The 21630-nt window shown below is 36.6% G+C and overlaps 1 protein-coding gene across 7 annotated transcripts in view; it reads right to left on the bottom strand.

The window, feature by feature from the left end:
- Positions 1-21630, bottom strand: part of Mt2 (tRNA (cytosine(38)-C(5))-methyltransferase) — a 201009-nt gene that overhangs the window by 164907 nt on the left and 14472 nt on the right. For 5 of the 7 annotated variants that reach the window (XM_090410013.1, XM_090410019.1, XM_090410018.1 and 2 more), the window contains exon 2: positions 5505-5614. The exons of the other annotated variants lie outside the window; for them this stretch is intronic. In XM_090410013.1, the coding sequence (XP_090266139.1) occupies positions 5505-5614 (110 nt within the window). The remainder of the gene's footprint in view (positions 1-5504; positions 5615-21630) is intronic. 7 annotated transcript variants of the gene reach the window in all.

The raw sequence follows: 21630 nt of genomic DNA, 5'->3' as shown, positions 1-21630 counted from the left end.
CATTTAAAAGTTTGGACCCTTCTTCATTCATATGCAAGATGTCAGAAAGGATGGATAGCTGGAACCCACCTGAATCATGGAAGAGAATAACTTGTATCATGATGATTCGTGCCCGCCATCAAAATAAGGATATTACGACTGCTGCCCAATGCTCCCTGAATACAGTAAAAACAATCAGGCATGAACTAGAGACTTGCAATGGTGACTACGAGGATGTAGCAAGAAGATCCCTAGCAGACGATCTGATTGCGTTCGTACAGCAGAATTCCTCGCAAATCTGCAGGAACAGGTGTTGAAGAACCCTGGCATTGGAATTCGGGCTTTGTTCGTGGAGTTGCTAACTGTAGTCAAGCCCTGGATAACAAGGGTAGCCAATGGTAGGCCGCATGTATGGCAGCAGGATTCGGCCCCTTGCCACACCTCTGGGAAAAGTCAAAAATGGTTGTCTGAAAATTTCTACGACTTCACCAGTCCAAATGTTTGGCCTCCAAACTCCCCAGACCTTAACCCTATGGATTATTTTGTATGGGGCGCAGTTGAAAAAGACACCAATCGCACTTCCAGTAATACAAAAGCCCAGTTAATGGATAAAATTAAAACAGTTTTTGCGGCCCTTCCCAGGGAGACTGTAGCATCAGCTTGTTCGAGGTTCCGAAGCAGAATTGAAGCTGTGATCGATGCTAATGGTGGTTATTTTGAGTAAATCTTGTTGATAGTATTGTAATTAACTCTGCCTGTAATGTTTTTTTGTCAATTCATTAAATTTAATAGATACAAAGAAGATTTTCTTTTTCCTTACGAAACTGTCAAATTTATCCCGAACACCCTGTATGTATATATATATATATATATATATATATATATATATATATATATATATATATATATATATATATATATATAGAGAGAGAGAGAGAGAGAGAGAGAGAGAGAGAGATTGAATATTGCATAATTTTTGTGAATATTGTTTGAATCTGAGCTTAATTGTGATACAGAGATTATAGTCAAGATACTTAAACTTAGTAAATGATTTTTTTGATGACTTAAATTTTGAGGGGGGAGGGGAATTTTAGAGTTTCAATTGTGAATAATGGATAACTTAGTGGTGAGATTATTGATTCATATATTTTAGAATGTGTAATCGAACTGTAACCTTTCTTTTGCTCTAATAAATGTTTTGTTAATTTTAATCTGAGAATTGTCTAAATGCGAGACTGAATTACCACTTACAAAAGTTCAGACCTATGCATAGAGGGGATACCATAGATTTAAGGGAAAGTGAGCCATGACTGCAAATTACATGATCTCCAGCATTATTTAAACTCTTAGTCTGCTTAGATAGCAAATTTAATTTCTGGTATACTTTCTCAGGATGAGAAAATCTCCATCCCTAGTTTCTGACTGGCACAGTTAAAATATAAATTTTCTCAGAGATAAAAGGAAAGTGCCTCCCCAGAATTAAAGCTAGGAGTAGGTTATAGTAAGCACGTATAGGACGACGTTCTAAGAACAAAAGAGCCAAAATAAAATAAATATAGGAAATATAAGCTCGATCTAACACCTCCATTATAGCATAGCAGGAGACTTACAATCTTCACTTTCTCGCTCTTGATTTTTGTTTCATCCAACAACTTCTTCATGTCCTCCCCTCATAGAATACTTCTCACCCCTCAGATCATTAGTGTCAACCAAGACAATTAGTTCTTTCACCTTACCTTTTTTTGTATCCAGGTGCCACAACTAATATCATAAATTTCTGCACCAGAGAAACACATGATTCTGTTATACTTTTGTTAAATACTCCTCTGATTATAGTCTTCATACATAATTTTCTTCTTACCTTGTTTTTCTCATTGGTTCATATGGTCTTGATTTTTGCCTATAACCACCTGCTTCTATCTCTTCTTAGCCCTGCTTATCTCTTACCACTTCTCCAACTTTTAATTTTAATAACTTTGAAATATGACTCTGGTTAAATCAATGTTTTCTTCAGTCTGCTATGAGTCTCCAAGGTCTGATTGTTTTCAAATGCTTTCATTTTTACTCAAATAATATTTGCAGTTTTCAAAAAAAATTTCAACAGGTTCTTGCTATGTTTGTTTTATCAATATGTTAATCTCTAGCCTACACACATACAATGCATTATACACAATCTTAGCAGAATTCATGGAACATATGCTTCACCTATGGAAGAAAATTAACAACAAAACACTGAAACAAGTAAGTAAAGTAGGATATAAAAAGAATGATATTACAATTCACTTATAAAGCATGCCACTCATAATCTTACTACTTGTAATACTACTTCAAGTTCTCTGGATGTGAAACCCAATTGAAAAACAGTAAAAAGTAAAAGAGATATTAGTTTTCATAAGTACAAATGATTTTACTAGTGATAAATACAGAGAGAGAGAAAGAATATGAAAAGATTACTGGAAGAAGTGAAAGTGAAGAGTGAAAAATCATTAGTCTGTTACCAACATACAATAATACTGAATTAAGAAGGGCTATGGTGGCAAATAATTCAATACATGGGATGTGTAGGAATGGTTGCGAGTTTTTGGATGTGTAGAGTGACTAAGTTACGTAACTGTTAATGATACAATGTTCATAATCATTGAGGTGATTATAAGGGATGATTTTGTCTCATCCAGTTTAGAAGTTTCCTTCCATGCAATAGCATAAATGCCAGCTGAGAATAAAAGATTGCAGAGACTATACAGAACTGGTATTCTGAGGCACAACATATAAATTCAATTGGAGAGATGTTGGTATTAGAAAATTTGTAAGTGCCTAAGTTGTTTAGTTTTCACCTTATGTCTTTTGGCCAAAAAACCACATGAAGCACATAGTGCACTGTTTCTGGTATAGCAGGTAATTTGTCTTGGTCATTATGAAACAGATTAAAAAGGGTGATAGCAAAAGCTGTTATTCAAGTGCTATTAACTGTAGTGCGATCTGAATGAGAGAGAAAGAAAGAGAGGCAGAGCACAGGTGAGCAGAAGCCACATCTGATGGCCTCTATGAAGTTATACTTAACTGCTGATAGTTGGTTTCCATTTATGGCATGCTAAAGCAGAGGCCAGGTATGAATCTGGAATTCATGTTGCAGATACAGCATGCTGATTTTTTTTTTTTTTTTTTAATTCAAATACTTTGGTACACCTTTTGTTAAACCATGACTTGGAAAGTGGGTGAGAATTTTGATGGAATAGGAAATGAAGGCCTTCATGCTAGTGAGGAAAATTCTTGTGACCTGCTTAGAGCAATGTTGGAATGAGAATAACAGCAATCATCAAATCACAAGTCTGTTGACTACACAGAACTTAAATATTGGAAAGGAAACAGACTTGCTGCATTGCTGTATGGTAATATGCCTGCACATTGTGTGTTAAATGTGCAACAGGTTCTTACTTCCAAATCCACCACAGGATTCAAACACCAGCCATATATGGCACCAGCACTTTTGGTTTGTTTCCAAAATTAAAATCAAAATTCAAAGGACACTGGTTTGACTCAGTGGAGGTCACCCAGAAGAGTGTGATAAGCTCACCACTATGTCTTTAGATGCCTATCAGGTGTTTTGAAAATTTGAATGAAGTAAATGTTGTACTGAGTGAATGGGAAATTATACTGAAAATAAATGATTCATCTTCCTGTAGTTGCTCTATAATTTTATACAAATGTTGTCTTGCTATTTGACAGACACATACTGTGTATAAAGATCAGGAACTTGACCTTTGTTGGTAACAAAAACGTGTGGAATGAGGAGCAATTAGTAAGCAGGACAAAAAAAATCCAGAGTTATTTTGATATGTTGATATTAAAAAAGAAAATTATTATGGGAGAATCATATTAGATGATGTAAATAGTAGACTTATAAATTTTGCAGAAAATGTAGCTGAAATATTTTATGAACTACAACATATTTAATCATCATATGATATTGTGCACAGCTTAGGTGAAGAAGGAACAGTGGAGAAAGGACTAGTGGTGAGCATCCAGGAAGTGTACTTAATCCAGGAAGGTAACAAGGTATGTACTTTAAGGGAATGTATATTAATGACAGCCTTGCAACAAAAGAGCCTAAAGGAGCAGAAGGAAAGTAAAACTGTTCCATTTTCCAAAGAAAAGGAGGAACAAATAGACTTCCTTGTGATTTGTCTTCAAATTACAAAGCAATCTGTTTACCTGGAGATAAGAATTGGGTTAATAATACAAGATGCTTTATGAGGAACCACAGGTTTATTAAGAAGAGCTGTTCTGTTTGTTTTAGCAATCCAACTACATTTGAACAGGATGACAAATGTACTAGATAAGAAATATGCATATATTGTATATAGTGAGATTCTAAAAAGGCAACAAGTTGTGTATGGGGGGGACAGTATCATGGAAAAGCAGCCATTAGTAGTGTGTTGTTGATCTTTGGTTTATATCTGTTTAACTTAACTGTTTAACTTATAGCCATTACTGTTAAATAATCTTAAAAACAGTTTAAATGGGAATGTACACTGTTTGCATATCATGCAAAACTTAGGAAAGATATGAGAAGTGAAGAGCACACATATTCTGGCTCTACACGATATGAACAAACTGAGCGTATAGACACATGAGTAGAACAACCAATTCAATACTGAAAATGTGTTAAGGTAAAGATGCGATGCATCTGGTGAAATATCTTAAAGGTGGAGGAAAAAATAAGAGACCTGATGGGTGACAAGGACCTAAAATTTAGAGTCTGCACTACTAAAAGTTTGAGACAACACAATGGACTATGGTAATGATGAGGAGAACACTGACATGTAAAGAGGTTATGATTCCATTACATGGCCTCAATCAGACCATACAAATCGCTACATACAGATCTGGTCACTCTGGTCAAATAATAATGTCAGATCTATGACATGTTGAGTTTGGATTCAGAACCTATTGGATAGAGATATTAAGTTAAAGGGATTTTACCAAATTAATGCTGAAGAGATTTTTCATACAGTAGAAGGAAAAGAATAGAATAACAGCATATCTCTGGAAATTGTATAAAGAGGTTTTGTGTTTTAACTAAAGATCAAAAGCCTTAAGAGAAATTAATCAGAAATACAAGAATTAAGACTAAAGAGAAAAGATAAGAAATATGAACTGTTGTTAATTATGACAGTATCAAAACTTGGATAAACTTGAGTATAATCTAAAGGTAATACAAGAATAAAAAAAAAAAGTTCTCTCAAATATCACATGATTAAAGTGGATGATCTATTTTATTTGGTCAAATTCTATTGGTATAAAACCATGTGTTGGATAAATGTATATTTCTATTTTCGAATAATCAAGTACTTTTATGGTTATGAATTATATGCTTTTAACATTCTAACACACATTTTTGACAAGATTGAAAAATATGATGCATTGTACATGCATTTTATGCCTCAAATCTTAAAAACTCTTGTATCATTATTTGAAAATAATTAACACAGCAAACCTACTACTGTACAATTATTGTTACATACTTCAATATTTTGTTGCAGCAGTGCTGTTTTTCCAAAATTATGGCAGTATATCTCATTAGCTGTAGTATTTATGTCCATGGCACCTATTACTTCATGTGGAATTTCAGCAACTAGATAAAAATAAAACTCACTATTTTCCACTCTATGCTATTTAAAACTTCAAAAATAAAGTACACAATTCAACCAACATAGAAAAAAAGAAAGATGGAATCATAAGAAAGTTCAAGGAATGGCACAGTATAATTATTAAATTTCCTATTAAACTCTGTGGAATAGGACAGCATCAGTAACTAGACCTGCAGTTTGGAGACTTCTGGTAGACAGGCTTATGCATTTGCTACATAACTAATATTTTTCAGAAAATAACAATGTATACTAAATATTAATTATAATAACTTTAATACTTTCCTATATTTCAACAATGTTACATTGCCATCATAAGGAATCACAAAACAATGATATGCACATATAGACACTAACATTGGGCAAATGAAGCTGAAGAAAGGCAACCAAAGTCAGGCCTAAAGTCCTAAGTAGTGCCCCTAGTGGACTAAAAAAAAAATACGGCATTCCTTATCTGCTCCACCAAAGACCAGCCACAGTCCTACACCTACCAGTTACTAACTGTGTACTAAAGCGAAACAGGCAGGGAACAACCAATATCACTATTTCTAAACACAACAACTATATCCAGTTCTACCATTGCAGCCATTGTGGGCTTGCTGACCATGCTTTGGACACCCACCACACGATACACTGGAAGAAGGTCATTCTATTGCGCCAAAGCAAATCCAAACATGAGAGGCTATTCCTCAAATCTGTTTTTCCTTCAAAATAAAAATAAATAAATAAATCGTTGCCTACTTTTGTATGCAAAAATGATTCAGTCTTGGCATGTAGATTTTACACAGTATTATCCTAAAGTATGGAAAACAGGTATCTCGCTTTCTTTTTACTAGTCTTGATTGCAAAGTGGAGACCAACTCCACTTGGCAATCAAGGTTAGAGAGGAATGAATCCCATTGTGGTACAGATGTTGTGGTAAAATCCATCTGGTCTCAAAAGCAGGGTTCCAGGAATGCCAGCTCAGCTGGACAAGTGTATTGCATCTCTACTCTCCTACAATGTGAACTCACCACTATACATTGTATATTCTTGACAAAAAATTATACTATTGCTTTAATCCTATACCCGAAGTAACTTCACAGCTGTCCCTTTGTATATAGAAGCTCTTGACTTCGCATCAATTGCCTCAGTATCCCATAATGCTTTTTCATTATAGAAAGGGTCACTATGCAGTCTGGTTTTGACATTTATTGAGGTCTCATCAGTGAGAGCCAGACTCAAGATATCAAGGTTAAATTAATGTAGAAGTCATATTTTCCATACACAAGCAGTAAAAATGGTCACCTTATTATTAAATACTCACTATCCACTCTAGCATATTCCACTTATTCACGACCTGCCATGCAAAAAAAAAAATCTCCTTTTCACTTCCTTACATGACCTTTGTACAATTTCTAGGAATGACCTTTTGTTCTCCCATTACCCTATTAATTCCCCTGTATCTATCTGATAGGTTCCTCTAACCAACTTATACATCTGGCTCCTATCAGTCAACCAACCCTGTAAACAAGCTGCCAACTGATTACCCATCCCCATCCTGCTCAATTTCAACAGTAGTTTATCATATGGTATTTATCAAATGCTTCAACAAAGTTCAGATAAATCACTATATAAGCATCTCCTCAACACTAGTCAAACTACTGTAAACTATAACTAAGTTATTAAAACAAGACCTCCCTGTAACAAACATGTGCTGATCTCTTGAAAGATTTCCATTCTCATCAATCCAGGTTTGTATACATAATGATATCCCATCCAGTTCAGCAGCCTTATTAACCCAATCTGAAATGTCAGCGTTCTGTCCTCCTTCCTATTGGAATTCAACACTTCTCCTAACATTCCCCCCTCCACACACACACTACATGAAATACACAAACAAAATACTCACTGAACATTACCACTACATATTCAGAAGATGTGACTGGTATTCCACCTCCTGCAACTAAAGTCAGCCTTCCATATTCACCCTTTCTAAGTGACATAAATAAAAAAAAATTGTGATACACACACACACACACACAGAGTCATCCCTCGACTTACGTCCTTTCGAAGATACATCCATGATCCCATAATGGAATAAATAACATTTTTGACACTGTACTTTCAAACAATATGCAAACGAGCATAAAGTAAAAAAAGTTTTCATTTAGCAACAATGCAGTGGCAACAGCACATTCAGCGGCAACCTCCCTTGGAAGTCGGCACTTGACTTCAACAGTTCCTCTGTTGATTTTGTGCTTGAAAAATATGTTATTTGTGTATTTATCATTAAATATTTCGTGATATTTTGTGCAACATGGCCCCTACATGCCCAATTAAAAAACCTAATGAAGAATCACAGAAAAAGAGGCGAGCAATTGATCTTGAAACGAAGTTGCAAGTTCAGCGATAGTGACGAAGCAACGACAAGATCCTATCAGTGATTGGAAAAGTTACTTCCATCATGCATAGAGGACCTAAACCAAAAGCACATACCTCTTAGCACTATGACCATATTTGCTAAGGCACTAAGTCTCTTCAGCATGTTAAAGGAGAAAGCAGGACCCGACTACGAATTCAATGCTTCTTCCAGTTGGTTCAAGAAGATTCAAGAAGCATTCTGCACTGCATAATGTGAAAATGTATGGTGAATCTGCAAGTTCCAATGAGAAGGCTGTCAAGGAGTTTGTGGAGAAATTGGATAAAATTATTACGGAGGAAAATTATTCCACAGCAAATATTTAATATGAATGAGCCTTCCTTGTTTCGGAAAAAATGCCCAAGCGAAAAATTCATCCACAAAAAGCTAAAATCTATGCCTGGTTTCAAAGCTCTTAAATACAGTGTTACGATTCTGTTAGGGGGTAATGTGGCTGGATATAAACTGAATTCACGAGCCTTCTAAAACATTAGGAAGGATACTCTTCCAGTTAATTAGCAGACATATAAGAAGTCGTGGATGACTCAAAAATTGTTTGCAGATGCCTTAATCAATTGTTATGCAAGTGAAATGGAAAGCTATTGTGTGAAAGAAAATGTAGAATTTAAAATTTTATTAATTCTAGATAATGTTCCAGGTCATCCATCTTATATCGGTGATCTTCAAGTTCATGGTCATGTTTCTCCCTCCAAACACTACTTCACTGATCCAACCGATGGATCAGGGAGTTCTAGTAGTGTTTAAAGTTTATCTATGGAGAACTTTTTCATGAGCCATTTCTGCTAATGAAGGAAATGCCAAGACTCTCATACAATTCTGGAAAGCATTCAATACTTATCATACTATTAAAAATATTGCTGTAGTTTGGGACGAAGTGATCTGTCAATATATGAGTGGCATATGGAAAAAGACATTAAAAAGGTTTGTGCATGACTTTGGAAGTTTTGAAAAAAAAATTAAGATCTTTGTAAATTGAGTGAAGAAATAGTGGGCCGCAAACAACCTGAATCTCGAAGTGAATGATGACAACATCATTCAACTCATAGGAAGTGCCCCTGAAGAGTTGACCAAAGAAGAATGGGTCAAAATGGAGGAACAACGTGTTGTAGAAGAGGAAGAATGAGAAAAGGAAGAAGAACAAGAAGAGGTAGTTTATCAATTTACAGTGAAGGGTCTTGCAGAAAGGTTCTATGCAGTTAGCGATGTTTTCAAAATGGCTGAAGACATGGATCCTAATGTTGAACACTGCTGATTAGTAGAAAAGAAAGTACATGATGCGTTTGTTTGCTATAAACAAATTTATGATGGAAAGAAGAAGAGCAATAAGCAAAGCATACTGGACATTTTCATCAAAAAAAAAAAAAGTTATACCAGAAGAGCTGCAGCATGGTCCTTCATATAGGGAAGGTAATGAAGATGAGATTGTGGACAAAGATTTGGGTGATTATTCTCCTGTTTTATAGTGGCAGTAATAACGCACAGTAGAGTTTTATAATAAAGTTTAAAAATTAAAATGACAGTATACTTATTACTGTTAAGTCCCTAACCCCTATAACTCTGTTGATTTAATGTATCGATTTACATCCAAACCGACTTGCGTCCTGCCGGATGGAATGGAACCTCGACGTAAGTCGAGGGATGACTGTGTGTGCATATATATAGATAGATGGGGACTAACAAGTTTGAATAAGAAAGAGAAATTGTGCCATTGTATGTAGTGTATGGAAATCCTGATTAGCTAGAAGATATACTATTATTCTTATCAATATTATCATGAATGCTCTTTCAGGGAATGCAAAGATTCATTAAGAAAGGGCCTTTTGGTCACTCATACTTTAATACCTATCATCTGTCTTGAACACATTCATTGAAGATACACTCAGTTTCTAACAGAAGCCCATACTACACATACTCACTATGCCATAAAAAGAACTCAGACCTCATGTTTCTTAACCACACCCCACTTGCTATAAATAAGCTGCAAAATCTTATTTGTATTTCTACTGTTAAGATCACCTTACTAACTTGCATGTTTTTATGATATCCAATCTATTTCTCAAACTTTGAAGACTACATTCTCTCCATCTGTCCTAAATGTGCAATTTCAGACCAGTTTATCATTATTTGGTTACTGGAGTCTCTTTCTTCCCATTTCCTCAGACCCCAGGTGACCATATCTGCACAAAATAGTCCATCAAAGTCTTGTAACATGGGAGAATAACTTCTTTTTCTTGCAAGTTGGTGTTCTCTTCCACAGTCCAGTTATCAGATTCAATGACAATCACCTTAGCAATATGGCCCCTAAACTTTAGAGACCACATTGCTAAGGTGATTAAGTAACTGTACTAACTCTCTGTCCACTATAATACCTAAGTCTTGGGCATCACAGTGAATTCCATTTAATATAATAATACTCTTCCTGTAAAGTTCCAATAATACTATATTTGCAACAATACTCTTCCATCCAATGGCATACCTTTACACTTGGCAAAATTGAACTGACATTCATTGTCATTTTACCAATTTATTCAAATCAACATTCAGGTATTCTGCATCAGCTTTGTTCCATATCACTCTTCCCACTGAAGATGATTAGGAAATAATTAGATATCTTTATACTTATCCCTGATATCCTTAATATACAAGATAACATTGAAAGTTTATTTTTCACTTGGTTCTTCTTCAACCTTCTAGTTCTGTCCACTGCTGGACAAAAGTCTCCCCTATGATTTAGATCACTCGGTTTTCTGCTTCTCCCATCAATCTCACTCCTGCAATTTGTTCCAGTTTATCTCTCCTCCTTCCTTTCGGTCTTCCTCTTTGTCTTTCTCCATCCATTGGTCTCCACTCTGTTGTTTTCCTAGTCCATCTCCTGTCACTGCATCTGGCAATATGGCCAGCCCATCTCCACTTAGCCTGTTTAATGTATTTTACAATATCCATGACACCTGTTTGAGATCTTATCCAGATATTTGTCTTCCCATCTCTTAATGTTATTTTTAGCATACTTCTTTCCATGCGATGTTGTGTTGTTCTCAGCTTTTTGTTTAGGGCTTCTGTTAAAGTCCATGTTTCTTCTCCATATGTTTGGACAGGAAGTATGCACTGGTCGAAAGCTTTCCTTTTTAGACTCATAGGGATGTCACTTCTGAATATGTCTCTCATTTTCCCATAAGCCATCCATCCAAGGTGAATTCTTCTTTCAATCTCTTTTCTTTGGCACTCCTCAAAGGATAACAATTGGCCCAAATATACATATGAAGTAACTTGTTCTATTTCATGGTTTTCAACTTTGATAGTTCTATGGTTTATGCATTTATTCATCATTATTTTTGTTTTTTCTCTATTTATTTTTAATCCAATTTCTCTGGAGGCTTCGTTTAGCTGATTTAGCCTTTCTTCCAGATCTTCAAAATTATCTGCTATCAGGACAATATCATCTGCAAATTTCAGATGATGCAGCCTTTCTCCATTTATGTTTATTCCTTTTGTTTCCCAATCAAGGCTTCTAAAGACTTCCTCTAGTGCAGCTGTAAATAATTTGGGAGATATGGTGTTGCCTTGACAGATGCCTTTTTGTATTGGGAACTTTTCACTGTTTTTATATAATTTAATTACAGAAGTTGCATTATTGTAAATATGTTTTAGTGTTTCAATATATGGTTTCTCAGTTCCCTGGGTTTCAAGTGCTTTTAGTGTTGCAGATGTTTTAACTGAATCAAATGCTTTTTCATAGTCTATATAGGCCAGACATAAGGGGTTAATTGTATTCAATTGATTTTTCAATGAGCTGTCTTAATGTGTGAATATGGTCCAAAGTATTGTAATTCTTTCTAAATCCAGCTTGTTCACAGGATTACATTCCCTCTAGTTTAGATTTTATTCTATTATTTATAATTTTTGTGAAAACTTTATATATATGGTGGGGAGTAGGCTTATAGGTCTGTAGTTTTTAATTTCTTCCTTATTGCCCTTTTTAAAAATTAATATTAGAAGTGAATTGTTCCAATTTTTTGGAATTTTTCTCTGTTTTAGGCATTTATTGAAGAGTTTACTCAACTGTGTGATGACAGGGCTTCCTCCCAGTTTTAAGATAGTCTACCATAATTCCATCTTCTCCTGGGGCCATTCTTCATTTCCCGCAGTGCCATTTCCACTTCACCATGTAAGATCTCAGGAGCATCATGTTCTTCCTCACTTGAGTAATCCAAAGATGATTCTTGGATGTCCCAGTCTTTGTCTTCATAGAGTTCAGTATAAAATTCCTGAATTCTTTTGATTATTGCATCTCTATTTTTTATCAGTTCACCATTTTTTCCTCTTACAGCAGCTATTTCCTTTGTTCCACTTTCACTTGATTAGACTATAATAAATTTAATTTAATCCTTTATCCAAGTGTGAGCAAACAAATTTTGCACCTGTAAGTATCTTCAGGACTGGGGTAAGGTGGTACAACACCGGGAAACTCGTTGCAAAGGTGTTTTGCATTATGGGAGATACTGAGATAGGAGTGATGTTAGCTTGCTCCACCATTTGCAATGAGTTTCCCGGTGTTGTACTACCTTACCCCAGTCCTGAAGATACTTTCAGGCACAAACTTTGTTTGCTCACACTTGGATAAAGGATTAAACTAAATTTATTATACAAGATAACAATACAGTATGCTATGCTTGCATCTGAAAGGCTTGCTACCTTTCAGATGCAATTCAGAGAGCTAATGGATCTACCCAGATTGTATACCTTACTAATGTGATCACTTAACAACTCAGTTATTTCTAATGAGTCAGACAATTTCCTACCATCCTTATTCACCAATGTCAAATTCTCTAAGATTTCATTTGGCCTTATAAACTAAAAAGTACACTGCCTTCTTTTTATAATCCAATTTTTAATGCTCTATCATAGAGGTCAGTCTTGTTACATGCTTTTTATACTGCTCTTGAACTTAGTCATCAATCTTTATAATACTGAATCCACAGCATTTTCTTGGCATGCAGCTCTTGTTTTAAAATGTTATTTATCCATTTCATACCCATATGATTTATTCTCCTAACTCTAGGGATGTAGTCAGATATTCTGTTTTCATCAGACATACTCTGCTTCCCATACACTGATTCCTCTACCATGTAATTTCTCATGCAAAAGCCCTGCCTAAAGTTGCTTTCTCAGAATCACTTATAGTTCCACATGTTCCTTCTTAGTTAAAGCTTTCATGTCCTTCACCTCTGAGTCAAAATTGCATTATCACTCTCACAATCACAGGCATAATGGTCACCTTATTTAGAGACAGATTCTCAGGTCCAATTACTAGATTCAATGTACTTATACCCTAAATCCAGTCCTATGCTACTTAAGTAGTTATCCCTGAGTAATTCTATAAATTCACTTCCCCTTAAACCTGCATGTTTTCTCCTCCATTCAGTATATACAGGGTGTTCGGGATAAATTTGACAGTTTCGTAAGGAAAAAGAAAATCTTCTTTGTATCTATTAAATTTAATGAATTGACAAAAAAACATTACAGGCAGAGTTAATTACAATACTATCAACAAGATTTACTCAAAATAACCACCATTAGCATCGATCACAGCTTCAATTCTGCTTCGGAACCTCGAACAAGCTGATGCTACAGTCTCCCTGGGAAGGGCCGCAAAAACTGTTTTAATTTTATCCATTAACTGGGCTTTTGTATTACTGGAAGTGCGATTGGTGTCTTTTTCAACTGCGCCCCATACAAAATAATCCATGGGGTTAAGGTCTGGGGAGTTTGGAGGCCAAACATTTGGACTGGTGAAGTCGTAGAAATTTTCAGACAACCATTTTTGACTTTTCCCAGAGGTGTGGCAAGGGGCCGAATCCTGCTGCCATACATACGGCCTACCATTGGCTACCCTTGTTATCCAGGGCTTGACTACAGTTAGCAACTCCACGAACAAAGCCCGAATTCCAATGCCAGGGTTCTTCAACACCTGTTCCTGCAGATTTGCGAGGAATTCTGCTGTACGAACGCAATCAGATCGTCTGCTAGGGATCTTTCTTCTTGCTACATCCTCGTAGTCACCATTGCAAGTCTCTAGTTCATGCCTGATTGTTTTTACTGTATTCAGGGAGCATTGGGCAGCAGTCGTAATATCCTTATTTTGATGGCGGGCACGAATCATCATGATACAAGTTATTCTCTTCCATGATTCAGGTGGGTTCCAGCTATCCATCCTTTCTGACATCTTGTATATGAATGAAGAAGGGTCCAAACTTTTAAATGAAGAGAAGTGTGTGTTAATACATGTAACTTACGGAAAAATATAATTAATTATAAATATGTCAAATTTATCCCGAACACTCTGTATATTCCCATGACTGATAGTGAAATAAGTCCTCCTTGTATCCATAAGATTTATCTGTTTATGCAGTTCATGGTCCTCTTCAGATGATCTTAGTCTGCAACAGAACAACTGTGTCCTGTTGACTTTATCTCAAACCAGATAGCCTCAAGATTTCTACTCGCTGCAATCATTAATTACTCGCTGCCCTTCCTAATTTGTCCATTCTCCTTGAATACATAACTCATTGTGTTATATCCAGTAACAACAACTTCCTCTGTCAATCAGGTCTCATCAATAACAAATTTTTGCCAACTACATCTACCAATGCTAAGAAATCTCAGAAAGGATCTAGAAGTGAGTAACTAAATCATTTTCCTCTAGAAAGGAATATTTAGTATTCCTTAAAGAAGAATACTCAACAAGCTACAATAAGTTTTGATGACTGAAACTTATAAGAATCAGTAAGAATTTATCTGACCGCTATTGTTAAAAGCTTACACACACATTCCAATTATCCAAACAAATGAGGCCATTCTCTTGGAGACATTTTCCTAATTCTAATGGGCTTTCCTTCTGCAACTCCACAGATCAAGTGATGCTGAAAATTTTGCTGATGGAGCTAACACAAATCCATCCACCAACCAGAATACTGGATAATCCACATAATTTTCTCAAGATCCTAAATACTTCCTTAAACCAGCTATACTTCCAAATATATAGATATCATCTCTCCTCTTAGTAATTCACAGCATAACCTTGAGAACATTTGTTTCTTTTTCTAATGAATGACCTTCACCTCATTATTCTCATGTCCTTGAGCATTATAACACAAAATGGAATACCTAGTGTTATTTTTATGTGTCTCCTTTCCTTGGTCTGATTACCGTTTCTATTACCTTGATCCAAAACACCAGCCCTAAACCAAATAAATAAAATAATCCTCACTGGAATGATCACCAACAAGTGTGTCTAAACCATCAAAGATAAAAAATTAACATATTTTAAGACTCGAGTAAAAAATCCCAATCTTGTACTCAGCCTATAGTATAGCCCACGTAGCTAACATAACATTTTTTTAAACACTAGACTAGTCCTCTTGCTCACTTGTTTAATTATTATTAACACCAGACCTCCATGGAGTCAAAAGACTCATCGCAGGAGGCACACACTGTTACACACAAAGCCCACGAAACGGTGCTTTAAACTCTATGCATCCACATTCACCACAATGTCAGAATGCATTCCACTCACCACCCACTCTCCATACAAAGAATCGACTCCATATGTCCCTGCTCACACCCTCCTGATACAGCTTAAGGTATGACCCCTTGTTCTGTTCCCTCCTCCCATCCTATGAAATTTCTTCCACATTCACCAAGTAACAACCCTTTACCAACTTAAATGTCTCTATCATATTCCCTCTCTGCCTCCTATTCACATTCACAAGGCTTTGCAAACTGCATCCCCTCAATCTGTCCTCATTTTTCACATCCCAAAGATCAGTTATGACCTTAGTCAGCCTTCTCTGGACCTTTTGATGATAAACCGAGCATCGATATTAGTTTCTGAACAACTTATATCATGATCACTTATGTGTCCCCAACTCATTCACTTCTTTTATTTATTTATTTATTTTCATCTATAAAAGGCTTTTAGCCTATACTACATTAGTGTTATTGCCATAGTTGGAATTAGGGTTAGATAATTTAGGGATTTTCTTTCACAGATTAAACATGGAACTTTTTAAAACCACTTTAGGCAGTGGTGGTCTCACATCAGGTAATGAAATTCATCTACCACCTACAGACATGTCATGGTGGGGTTTGACCCCATAGCCTGCGTTGAAGAGCAGATATGTTTACCATTCAATAATTAGGCTGGCTATTTGCAATGTATTTCCATTATATCCTTCACTTGAATTATGGGAGAGAAGAGGATCCCAATGGAAGTAGCTACTCAATTCACAATAACATGAGTTACTGCATTTAAATACAAAATTAAAACTATTAAACCATTATTAAAGCTTAGTTACCATTTGGTTTGGTGCAAGGGAAACCAGGAACATTACATTCAACAAATGTAATGTTCTTCAAAGCAGAAGGGCATATTACTAAAACAAGACGGCACTCTGTAGTTCAATAAATATTATAATTATCTTAATGAAGGAAATGATAGTATCTTCAAAGTACTGCCTTGCTGCTATCATAGAGATATATGTTCTGCACAAACCCATTCATAACAAATTTGTATTAAACAAATATATTTCATTTCTATCTGAATGTTGAGCCCATACACAATAGGTTGGTTGACTAACCTATAGTACATTAGTACTATGTATGAGTAGTGGGTTGGGAAAGGAGGAATTTCTTTATATTTGGTTAAAAGACTGTATATTGTATTCCTTGGGGAACACAACAGGGGGGAAGAGTTCCACACTACAGCAGTTGCAGGGATGAAGGAGGAGGAAAAGAAACTTGTTCTGTGGGTTTCAAGGTGCACTTGTGAAGGGATGTTGAGCAGCAGATGAATGTGTTCCATTGAGCTTAGTATACTAAATGGGGGAATTATTTAAGCTATTTCAGATGACCATTTCCATGGAAATATATGTAGAATACACTCAGCCAGCCGGCTTGGCTGGCCGAGTGGTTAGTGTATCCGCTCTCCAGCCAAATGGCTGCAGGTTCGAATCCTGCCATGGGTATGGATATTTGCAATTGTTTGTGAAAAGTGGTCGTGGTGATGGACGGTAGGTGGCGTTGGTGTAGTTGCGGTTCGTTGGTGGATTGAGTGGTGGAGATAGAAAGTTGTAGAGTAGGTGCCCTCCCTCAAGGAGTCTTTGGACTCCATGGAGGTGTCACGTAATAATAATAATGATATTGCACAGACCAATCATCCATGCGAAAGTGTGGGGAGTGAGTTGGTATGAGATGGATCATTAATAAGTAATTGCTCTCCTCTGTACTGAGTCAAGCATTTTAAGGGAGCTTTTAGGAGCCCCACCCCATATGTGAGAGCAGTATTCAATAGCTGGGCAGATTTGTATAAGGTTAACAGCTGTTCAAGGGTGAAGTAACGTCTTGAGCGAAGAAAAATCCTCATTTTTTAGAAGCTGAGGATGCAATGGTTGTAATGTGTTTATGCCTGGAGAGGCTTGATGTCAGGGTAATTCCAAGAAGAGAAATCTCAAACTGTCTCAAAATTTAAGTGTTGTCAAAAATAATACTGGGAGAAAACTTTTTTTAATGAGAAAAAAAGACAGTACTGGTTTTTATTAGCATTGAAATTGACTAGGTTATCTGAACTCCCATGTTCTGTAGGTTGAGGAGAGTTGTGTAGAGTAAAGTTTATCAAATGAAAGAGAGGAGTGCAATGCCATCATCTGCAAAACTGTATATTGTGTTGGAGGTCAGCTGAAGTAGGCCATTGATATATAGCAGGAAGAGGGATAGTGAGAGGACAGAACCTTGTGGAACCAGAATTAGTTGAATGGTGAGAAGATAAAAAACCATCCACCACCATACACAATGTGCATCCAGACAGAAAGCTAGCAATCCAACTACAGAAGTCTTGAGACAGACCAAACAATGGCAGCTTGCTTAGTAAGCTCTTGAGCCAGATCTGGTCAGATGCCTTGGAAATATCAAGTGCAACCACTTGATTCACCAAATTTCTCCATGGCATTTGTCCAGAGATGGGTGACATATGTGAGCAGATCTTCGGTTAATCAGCAGTGATGGAATCCATACTGGTGGTCGTTTATTAGGTGAGTACCTTCAAGGTAGTGTAGAAGTTGGGAATTGATGATTTTTCCATTACTTTAGACAGAACTAAGGAGAGTGAAATAGGGCAGTAGTTGGACGGCAGTGACTTGTCACCCTTCTTGGGAATGGGTTGAACATAGGCCAATTTCCAGGCTGTGGGATAGACCAGTGGAGTAAGACAGTATATACAGGTGACATAGGATAGGAGTCAGTTCTGATACAAAAACTTTCAGGACAATTAAAGGAATGCCATCAGAGCCAGGAGACTTTTTTGTGTCTAATTTGGATGGTATTTTTCTGATTTCTTTCTGGCAAAAGTGGGCATTGTATGTGGACATCTGGAATAGTTGAGGGACCACTGCCAATTATGCATACAATGGGAGCAAAGTGCGAGGCCAGGGGATTGGCTTTATTCTGTAGGTGATGATGCAATAGAGCCATCTGGGTATGATAGGGGTGGGAATAGTGTTGGGCAGAAGTTATGACCGATTGCTTTGGCACAAGACCGAAAGGCTCGGCTGCCATTTGGACAGGCTGCTAATTTCTGCTTTCTGCTCTTTCAAACTCTGTTTTGGAAGCATTGATTGGTTTTTTTTTTTTGCATCTATTTCGGGCTTGGGTATAAGCTCTAAAGGAGGATGGAGTTCTTGATTTGAGCCAGTTATGGTATGTTTGGTTTTTCATTTGAACAGCCTTGGTGCATCTTTTGGAAAACCAGGGTTTAGTTAGGGAATGGCAGGTCTGTGTAATGTGGGGAATGTATGTTCCCATGCCGGTGAGGATTTTCATTATAGGATCGGTGCATATGTTGGGTTGGAAAGCCAGAAGCAATAGTCCAACCATGGGAATGAAGCATAGACGTTATGGAGGATGTCCCACTTGGCACTGTTATAATGCCAAACTACTCTTGTATGGGAGTGGCTGTGTAAACATTGTTGCATGGAGTGGGGGAGGTGAGCACTAGATTGTGGTTGGAATCACCCAGGAGCTCACAACATGCACTGTGCATTTGGAAGTGTCATTTGTGAGGAAGAGATCTAGGATGTTTGGGGAATGGTTCGGGCTATCAGGTATTCTGGTTGGCATCTGAACAAGTTGCGTAAGGTCATTACTGACAGCAAATGTTTCAGCATCTCTGCCCGCAAGAAATATACAGCTGGAGGAGGAAAGCCAGTTGGTGTTGTGAACATGAAAATCTCCTAGGAGGATGATTTCACTGTTGGGAAAGTGTAACTGAAGAAAATCAATTTTTAAGTAGAGAAAATTAAAGAGCTCAGAGTGGTCGGTTGCATTAGGGGAGCAATAGGGACAAATGAATTTGACTGAGTGGGGAAAGTGATATTTTCAACCAAAGAAAGTCAAAGTTGGGCGAATCTAGGTTGGGTGTTCTCTGGCAAGGTATGTCGGAGCGGATATATGCGCAGACACCACCCTTGAATCGAAAGGAGTTAAAGAGTGTGCAGTTAGGAAGGTTGAGATAAATAACGCTGGGGGGGGGGGGAGATTTGAGAAACCGAAGAAAGAGTAGGTGGGGTTTGGTAGACTGAAGACTTAGTGGACACTATTAAGTTTGGAGTTTAGGCCATGGATGTTGGTGAAGTGGATATGTAGGGTTCTGTTCTCTACATAATGTTTGATCACAAGATTCTTGCACATTTCCTATACAATGCCTCTGTTAAATTTCATTATGGTTGTCTGTTGCACCATTGTTAAATTTTTCTTCTTCCTTATTCGTATTGTCTTAATATCAACTGCGCCTTAGTTAATCTTATACGTGCTGCACTCCCAGCACCTTATGTCTTAACTAACTATGCTACTTTACTCTTAATTTTACTTTAAGTTAATCTGCTCAACATATATCTCACTGTTAATCCTACAAAATCTTATTTCCTGTTCCCACTGCTAGCAAACAGACTAAGTTATTAGCCTATCTACAATACACAAGTTACCAATTCTCGCACTAATCGATCACAAAAATTTATTTTTTTAAACACTGCATCATTCTAATTGAACTAATGTAGTTTGAGAATTAAGGTAAGATCTTAGTCAATACACATATTTTTCTATAACATGTTATAGCAATTCTTAATCAATAGAGTACGCAGGTTTGCCAGTTTTTTTTTTTTTTTTAGAGATAGTGCATTGGCAATTGATCAGGCAAGGTAGTTAAACAAAACATTTTATTTAAACCTAGAAAGAATGTATAATATACACATCAAGGAGTAAATGCTATCTCTCTCTCAACCTATCTAAATACAATAGGGGCAACATCCAACTGACTGTATTACATGCAACTTACTTAATCCCATCACAATGTTAACTCATTTAAATTAAACATGTAGCTATTCCCTAAGTTACATATTAGCTTATTTTCTTCCATTATATGTACAAATTTACAATCAATCTGCCCCTTTGTGACCATAACTCATTAATTAACATTTTACTAGCAAATTCTGTAAGCACTCTCATTACATATAATTTCAATTTCACCTTTACATAGCATTAACAAAATTTATGCCTACATACAATAGCCCTTTACATACACATTTTGGTCAATTGCACAATACCTCAGTCTGTTTTCACCATAGATTACAATCATAGCTTGGATAATGTATCTGTTCTCACTCTGGGAATTGCTGGACAAGGTCACTGCAATTCTTCTATCGGTAACTGGAAAGGAACTGCCGAAATTTCCACGGTGTCTATGGATAGTAGCACTCTCCCAACCATCCATGCATCCTAGCAGGAGATGAGGGCGAATAACGGCCTCATCTCCACACTTGGAACCTCCGTTATCCGGGAAAGGGCAAAACTTGAAATCTAAAAATTGAGAATGTTGCTGGTTCGTCTCAATCCTCTTTTATATCATCTGTAATCCTTTGTTACTACGATGTAGTCTCCAGGGTTACCTGCCAGCATGATGACATCATTTCGGCTCCCTTCGTTCGTGGGCACATATTTTTATGTTTGCAAGATTGAGAATGTTTGTTTCTGCTTAGTCATCATTCTAATCTGGCTTAATCCCCCTCTATTCCATGTTACACAAAATTCAATGGGGATTAAATTATGCATTTTTACAGCAAAATTATTACATTTATTTTATGAAAACATAAATTCCATTTTATATGTTTGAAAACCTCTGTAAAATCGAACTCAAAAAAAAAAAATTAATTTACCATGAGAGATCTTACACCTGCATACTGGTATCCATGATGGCAGCTAGTGGCATCACCTGATTTCTTGCACCAATTAACTTGTCTGTAATCGATGATCCAACTGTTGTCTCCATTTCGAGATTTTTCTTCAAGTTGTCTTCGAAGTTGGCATTCTTGTTCCCTCTGTGCAAATCTTAGGTCTGGTCAAGTATGTATAGTGATTGGGGGCAAATGTCTTTGATCATGTTGTTGATTGCCATTACTAATTTTGATGTGCTTGTCAGTGTCTCGCAAGTCACTTTTACAAGGTGTGGAAAGTTCATTCCATCCTTTCTTGAATAGT

Source organism: Typopeltis vanoorti, chromosome 20, assembly GCF_054136105.1.
Source record: "Typopeltis vanoorti isolate ZY-2024b chromosome 20, IOZ_Tvanoo_1.0, whole genome shotgun sequence".
Taxonomy (NCBI): domain Eukaryota; kingdom Metazoa; phylum Arthropoda; class Arachnida; order Uropygi; family Thelyphonidae; genus Typopeltis; species Typopeltis vanoorti.
The sequence above is the reverse complement of the archived record's forward strand: the minus strand, read 5'-3'. Positions and strand labels throughout refer to the sequence as shown.